Here is a 7,506-nt window from a genome sequence, read left to right on the forward strand (position 1 = left end):
CTTGCCGTGCCTTCGGAGCGAGCTGCGAATGCAGAAGGACGCAAGGAAGAGTATGTGATGGCGTCGGAGATAGTGGCTGCTGACGAGAACGGCGGCGGTGGCGGCGATGCAGGAGGAGGAAGCCGGAGCCACTGGTTATGGGCCCTCGGCGGCGCTACCCAGATCGGCTGGGGAATCTCATCCTTCTTGAGAGGTTACGCCGGCGACTGTCGCTTCATGCCCTTCAAGGCCTTCTCCATCGCTTCTCTCTTCGTCGGCGGCGCTGCCTCAGCTTCCTTCGCCGGCCTCCAGGCCTCCGGCATCCGCAAGGTCAGCTTAATTTTTTCACAAAAGTAAATGTCCCTGCCGTATCCCTAACTTCTCATTCTCCGTCTTCATTTATACATACTCCGAATTCTCAGATGACTGTGGACTCTGTTCAGTGTTGTGATTGAGCTTCCTGCAAGTTGTAGCACAATTGAACGCCGCGAAATTCGAAGCGATCATATGTTGGTCTCTAATCGAAGTTTCGTATCGAATTGCTTGTTGATCTGAACGTGAAGAGTTTATCCCTGAGGTAGCAAAAGAGAGGCTTCTTTGATCTGCATAATCTGTTAGCACTGCGCTGTCTAGCTAGACCATTGTCGCTTTATACGTTTTGTATTAGGCTCCATAATGCAAATCTTGTCCGACTCGAAGAGGATATCGATTAAAATCGATTATCTGAAAATGGAGATGATCAGAGGGAAGTAATTGTTTGGTGGTTGCTTGAGTTGTCTGGGGAAAGATAATGAAATCAACTAAAGTATAATAGCGGACGGTCTTGGATTCCCCGGGGATTTGAATTGTGAAGTAATACTCGCGAAGTAGTCTGTGTACGTGTCAGATGAGTTCATCCCGACCGATACCTTTTTGTTTAGTTCAGCACACCTCCTCCAGGCTGTTCGTGCTACTAAATGGAATCTTCCATTTGTTATTATATATGTACTTCTGGGGTCTGTGAGTGTTACTGGAAGGGCTAACTGGTTGCGTATTTTAATTCTTCCTCACTAATCGTTCCACGATCTTGTATAGGTTGAAGACCTCATGGAAGTGGGTGCAAATATAAGAACAAGCCTTGGTATTCCTCCGAGAGCACGAGCCAATAGGTATGTTTTATTTTTCATATGTCAAGGGATATTCTTGTTTCTCACTGGATGTTGAGAAGGGTAGGAAAGAATTTTCGTTCTTGTCTTCTTTAGGATTATCAGTATCACTAGGTATTTTATTCTGGGGTAACAAATATTTTGTAGATGTTAGCGAGTTTACTGCTAATTGAGAAGCTCGGGAAGTAGGAAATATAAGACCTCTTTAATGAAGCTTTTGTTGATGCATACTTCATAGCACTCAGATTTGTTTCTCCGTCGTTTCCTAACATCTAACTTGCCCCTTCAAAATCTGTTGCAGTGTGAAAACAGAAGACTCACAATGGAACTCAACAGCATAAATGACACAGCACTGATGCAGGCTTTAGATTAATCTTTATGAAGTCGCTCCGGAGGAGTAGAGAGAGACGCGAAAGGACATCACCAAATGAAGAATGTTCAAGCATTTCTCTGCTGCATGTAGATTCTTCTTTTATGATCCATCTCGTGCTTTCATGCATCTTGCTATGGAACTTTTCTATCAGAGTCCAACTCACGGTGATTGGGACCTGACCACAAGGTTCGAGCCACATTTTGTTTTTTAGAGTCGGGAATTTTGGGATAGTTTCTCAACACATGCTCTCCCCTGGTCAATTATAAATGGAGTCTGCCTTTCTCCTCCCCTTGAATTGGTGTTAAGGCTTGCGCTACCTTGTTTCATGTTTAATGAGATGGGTTAGTTGTATTGGAGGGATGCGTCATCGATTCCATAATTTAACTAATGTTTCCGAGTCACAGAGGATCTAGAGGAAACTCGTGTCTCTGAATAAGGTGACGTGATATTGAAAATTGGATGGAGAAATCAATGATTGATTTTCATAGAATTTTTCTTTTGGAGATTCACATTTATAATTTCTATCTTTGTGCAAGTATGTACAGGTCTCTGGATAATGTATATGCAGGTCGATAAGAAGGTTAAGGTCTGAGAGACTTTACGGTATTATTCATCGGAATCTCGATTCTAAACCTCCTTAATTTCATTCGCTGTCATTTTATTCAACCTCAGTTTCATTTTAGTGAACCAAGCGCTCCATCACAGCACGTCTAGTTCACGGCACAAGGCAGAACAAAATTGCAATACTTGACAGAATTTGGTTTGGTTGCACATTTGATCTGGAATTGGACTTTCGGATGCCATTAGTGGGGCTAAACGGTGAATACCGAACTTGGCTGTCTCCAATCAAATTTTCAGCGGTTGTCAACCGTCCTAACTCTCCTAACTCCCTCCAGTAACTAGCCTACCGCCATCCCCGTGCCATCGATGACTGTATCCATTGTCTACATACCACGGTGTTGAATTTGAGCTTTCCGGCTTAGTTGGTTTGGTTTGGGTTGTGGGGGAGTAACCGTCCTTAGCCGTCATTGGTTGCGGACCATCATTTTATTGTACTCCACTCTGATACTCAAAACCAAACTGGAAATACAATGCCGATAAGGCACAAGTACAAGGATGTTGATGTTCAATGAATCGAGGAAAATTGTCTTTTTTTATATTGGATCTCACACCGTGATAAAACTAGTGATACACCGGTCGCTTAGTGTAAAGGAAAAAGAAAGGTGAACCATGTCTAATTTTCTTTCTTCTCCTTTACACTCGAAAACCCGAACAATTAAATCAGGTTTACTGGAGCCAGCGAATTTTCGCACTAGCGGCTCTTAGTAACCATGCTGGGAGACTACGCCAAATTTCCCCGCCATGATGGAATTGCTATCGTTTAGGATGATTTGCCGTTCAAGTTCGACATAGGCACAATACTCCACTTTGTGCACTTTCGTTCCGTTCAAAAATGTCCAAACTGTAGCTCGCAGACCCGATCCTGTTCAAGATTGAAACGGTATCAAGTATTAATAATTGATCTCATTCATAAGGTCGTTGGGTACTAAATTTGGTCAATATTTGTTAAGTATGAGGATTCAAAAAATAAGGTCACAAAGTTATGACCGTCCTTGAAAAACAGAAGTGATTTATATGTTAAAGGGAGTCAAAATTTAGTAATTGCTACTTAGTGTAGTTAGGTGGTTATACGAAGAACCATTTCCATTCATTTTCATTTGATTCAACATAAGCTACTTAGTATAGTTAGGTGGTTGCTGGACTTCAAATTTCTTAAAGTTATATATATACGGAATTATTTTGCATGTATTCTTTGATGTGGGATTTTCTTATATTGACTATCAAATACAAAGACTGCAGGGGAACTATAATAATGTTAAGGACGGAGATGCCCATTTTTAACATTAGTGATGCACCAGATGTGAATGTGATAGGCAAATATATATATAGTTTTATGCATACATGAAGCTAGGAATTTATAACTACATTACCGTGGGTGATGAACAACAAATTCTCAGACGGATATCTATCTGCGAGGGCGTGAATAAGTCGTCCAAATCGGGCTTTTGCATCTGAACTCGTCTCTCCCCATTTCGGCAACTGAATTTTATCATCAGCATCGCAGCAATTATTTTCGGATAGGTCAATTACATGGTTGCATTAAGTAGTAAAAGTCGGGAAATAAGCAACAAGGGTGCCGTTTTCGACCTCTTTGACGACTGGTTCAAATTCAGGATCCAAAGTGCCTGCTGGTAATTTCAGCTCAAGCTCAGGGAGGTTAAATCCCCACTCCCCATCCTTAGGAGGTGTTTGGATGCCCATGCTGTTGAACATCTCACTGATGCCGTACTCGATAGATACCTACAATAATTTACAATTTGTATGGAAAAATCAAATGACTGAAATGCGATTTGAAAGACTTTGATTATTTCAGAGCGTCTCATGACCACATGGACCTACAAAGATTATTAATATAAGATTTTGAATATATACGGTAAGTTATTTCTTGGACCTTAATCTTTGATGTGTCAATTGGCATGTCGGTCCTGGGGAGAGCATCGGAATCCCCCCTGATGGCACAGAGAGCGGAAACCACTTCAGAAGCAGTCTCAATGCATCGCATGAACGGAGAAACAAACACCCGGTGGATTGGGAACCTGAGCTGGGTTCTGAGCTTTGCACCCGTGTGGAAGGCCCGGACACATCCAGCGTCGACCAGAGGTGGATCCCAGGGCCTGGTGGCATTCGAGAGCCAGGAGTCCACCAACTCATCAATTCGATCCCCGTGCCGCATCACGAGAACGTGTTGGTATTGCTGCGACTGTTTCGGGGCTAAGGAGAGGGAGTCCATTATGGAATGCAGATTTTGGTAATCAATTTCTATATTGAGAGCACAATTTGTAAAGCCGCGTCTGGAAGCAGCTGAGGAAGTGAACAGAAATTGAGAAACGATCGCGGAGAATATGGAAAGAGAGGATATATATATATGTGTGTGTGTGTGTGTGTGTGGTATTGTTCTAAGAAATCTAACGGAAATTTCCCAGGAAAAATGGGAGAAACTAATGAAGTGACCCGTGCATTGCCGGGTTCACATTTTATAATTTTGATTAATATTTAAAATCGAATTCATATCATGAACATTGATAGGATAGAGCTAAAAAATAGAATTTCCATCTCGTTTTCGATATATTATCTATTGTGTAATGAATTTATTTTGAAAATAACATAACGCACCAATTTAGGGGATGTGAATGGACATTTTATCATGAGCTTAAGAAAAATCCATGAGAGTCTCTCATTAAACGAATGGAGAGCACTCATCGCAGATATCTAAAATAATTATGTATGACAGATTCTAATTCCATTACCTTTCCGCGGGTCCCCCCTTCTAGTATCTCACTCAATTAGGGGTGTAATTTCACTGACTTTACTCGCAAACGGTTCGAGCTCAAATTGATGACAACTCGAACTTGGTTCGATTTGATTGGGCTTTAGACGGATTCGAGTCGAGCTTACTAGTCAAATGAGCCAAGCTCGAGCTCATATAGGATTGTATATATATATATATATATGATCAAATTTTATTGTTTTAAGAAAGCCACCGGAAGTTCCCATCAAAGGTAGGAAACAAAAGAAAGAAGATAGGCAATCTTATACAAGGGAAAATTCCATGATTCTGTGACGACCCTTCTTCCAGCCCCCTTCAGCTAGTGGCCCATCCAACGATTCCCTATAGATTAGTTGTTCGGTCAAATTTGCTCAAACAATTGGGTGAGTGAATATTAGGTGAGTATTATTTTTTCTATTTGAATTCGTAATATTCAATCATGATTGTTTTAAAAGGAAGTTTGAGTCTACAGTGACCCCATAAATTCCTGTTTAGAATGACTTTGATTAGGAATTATTCATTTACGGTGGATGAGAGACACTCACCAAGAATTTTTTTTATTATTTTTTTTACCCTTTCGTGCTGATCGATTGGTCAAATTTGCCAAGCCAGTTCTCCGCCAGTGCATCTGGTTTATTTATTTATTTATTGTTAGTATAATTCTTTATTCCGTATTCAATATCAAATTGTCCCTCGTGCCGTATATGATATACAATATACTATTGTTCCATTTTGTTATGTATAAATTAAGTTCAAAACCTTATCAATATCTCAAATAAAATCGCATTTAGAAAAGTGTTAGTACGTATTTCCGATATTTACCGTCCAAATATCTCATGTGGTAATGGTTATCCTAATCATTAGCGGTTTTTATTCTCTCTTTTCCCATGACATGATATGATGTTTTCACCTAGTATTAGTATCAAATTTGGCTTTTCAAGTTCGTGTACTGTCACTGTTGGTAAATATGTCAATTTATTAAAAAACAAAACAAATTTTGATAACATCAAAATGGTTTCGCACGTCTATATGTACAATCTTATTTTCAATCTTAAATCTTAGATCTTAGAAATAGATTAAACCTGGTCATTTTCAGCTTGCTTGAGAGAGCGAGTGAGGAGAATTTTAATACTTCCGCCTGGCTATGTTATGTTCGCAATCGATTAAAAAGAAATATTTTAAGCAAATTAAATTTGTGACTCTTAAGTCCTATTTTCTGTTGATCTTAGACTAAAACACGGATGGGATAAAACTAAATACGAAATGACTAAATATAATTCTTAACATAATTACCCACTACCATTATTTCCCCCCTCCCTCCCTCTTTTCTCTCTGTGTCGTTTGCCCCCAAAAAAAAAATACATAAACTATTATTAGAATCGGATTGGACACTGAATCACGAGAGCTTAAGTTTATTGGTTCACGAGTCCAATCGGGATTGGATGGATCGGACTGCATCTTCAATTGATATTATTGGAATATATATTATTTGAACAAATAGATAATGATAATATATGATAATTGAGTAAAAAAAAAAGAAAACAAGAAAATAAAATATTAACCATGTTAAATTGAAGCTCAGATAGTAGAATCAAACATGTGACTTCAAAGGATCAAAGGCAAAGTAGAAAAGGTCACGAATTCAATTCCTTTCTTCCTCACTAACTTTTCTCACACAACATTCAAAAGGGAAACCGATTAAATCCGCTAGTTCAAAAGAAAACCGTCAGGTTTCAATCAAAAGATTCAAAACCCATTATGTATATATGAATCTGAGGGTCTAATTATGCATTTCTTTCCAATATGTAGAATCGGACTGGATGGGGCATTATCTCATGGTTTGACTGGTCGGATCAGCGGATCTGATCCGATACTGATTACAACGCGTACAAAACTTTTCCTAATTTTTATTAATTCCTTTTTATTAGAGAAAATCATAGATTTAATTGAAGTGGTGAGAAAAATGAAATAAATGAACATGTAAATTTTCACAACGACATTTTGATTTTCAAAACCTAATGGAGTATTAGTTTTCTATTAAATTATTTTCAAATTGTACGCGTGGAATGTGCTCCTTGTGCTCCTCGTCCTGAAATCATAATAAAAAGCTTTCTCTTTTAAAATAAACTAGTTCACGGCCCCGTTTCGCTGGGGTAATGCTTACTTTTATGTATTATTATTTTAGCAAAAATAGATCTTATTTGATTATTTGAAGTTAAATTTGATTGGATTATAAATATAAATAACAATAATTTTAAAATTACCTTTTGCAAGAAAATTTATCCTTTATTCTATGTTGCATGATAGCTATTAAAGTATTATTAAATTCAAGTTACCGATAATGGGGATTATTATATATTAGAATAGTGTTAGTCTAATAATGACATTATTTTAAACATTCGAACTGAATAATATGTTAAAGAGAGATAAAATTTTTGAGGCAACTTATTTAAGAAAAAATAGGAGAATATAAGTATGAATGGTAATTAGTAAGGCAGGTAGAAGGTAATATGGTGTGGGTCAAATGAGCGATTGAATATTAATACAACTACCGATCGATTTGTACAGAGCACGAAAAATATCATTATTTTAACTTTTATGATACATTAAAAAAAGAAAGT

At 38.2% G+C, this 7,506-nt stretch overlaps 2 protein-coding genes across 2 annotated transcripts; one reads left to right on the forward strand and one right to left on the reverse strand.

Moving 5' to 3' along the window:
* On the forward strand, nucleotides 1-1,993 carry LOC116206005. The gene is made up of 3 exons (XM_031538727.1): nucleotides 1-309; nucleotides 1,054-1,127; nucleotides 1,426-1,993. Exons 1-3 carry the CDS (start codon nucleotides 58-60, stop codon nucleotides 1,463-1,465), a joined length of 366 nt encoding a protein of 121 aa, XP_031394587.1. The 5' UTR covers nucleotides 1-57; the 3' UTR covers nucleotides 1,466-1,993.
* A 311-nt stretch (nucleotides 1,994-2,304) lies between these two features.
* Nucleotides 2,305-4,463, reverse strand: LOC116206003. Its single transcript, XM_031538726.1, has 4 exons — nucleotides 4,010-4,463; nucleotides 3,706-3,858; nucleotides 3,489-3,597; nucleotides 2,305-2,980 (listed from the first exon to the last, which is right to left on the reverse strand). The coding sequence occupies exons 1-4, from the start codon at nucleotides 4,346-4,348 to the stop codon at nucleotides 2,820-2,822; spliced, it is 762 nt and encodes a 253-aa protein (XP_031394586.1). The 5' UTR covers nucleotides 4,349-4,463; the 3' UTR covers nucleotides 2,305-2,819.
* Between the last annotated feature and the right edge of the window lie 3,043 nt (nucleotides 4,464-7,506).

The sequence above is a fragment of the Punica granatum genome, chromosome 4, assembly GCF_007655135.1.
Source record: "Punica granatum isolate Tunisia-2019 chromosome 4, ASM765513v2, whole genome shotgun sequence".
NCBI classification, from domain to species: domain Eukaryota; kingdom Viridiplantae; phylum Streptophyta; class Magnoliopsida; order Myrtales; family Lythraceae; genus Punica; species Punica granatum.

Coding starts and splice junctions, on each gene's coding strand:
- LOC116206005 (XM_031538727.1), top strand. CDS start 58: ATGGCGTCGGAGATAGTGGCTGCTGACGAGAACGGCGGCGGTGGCGGC. Junction 310..1,053: donor AGGCCTCCGGCATCCGCAAG/GTCAGCTTAATT, acceptor GATCTTGTATAG/GTTGAAGACCTCATGGAAGT. Junction 1,128..1,425: donor CCGAGAGCACGAGCCAATAG/GTATGTTTTATT, acceptor AATCTGTTGCAG/TGTGAAAACAGAAGACTCAC.
- LOC116206003 (XM_031538726.1), bottom strand. CDS start 4,348: ATGGACTCCCTCTCCTTAGCCCCGAAACAGTCGCAGCAATACCAACAC. Junction 3,859..4,009: donor TTGACACATCAAAGATTAAG/GTCCAAGAAATA, acceptor AAATTATTGTAG/GTATCTATCGAGTACGGCAT. Junction 3,598..3,705: donor TTGAACCAGTCGTCAAAGAG/GTCGAAAACGGC, acceptor GATAAAATTCAG/TTGCCGAAATGGGGAGAGAC.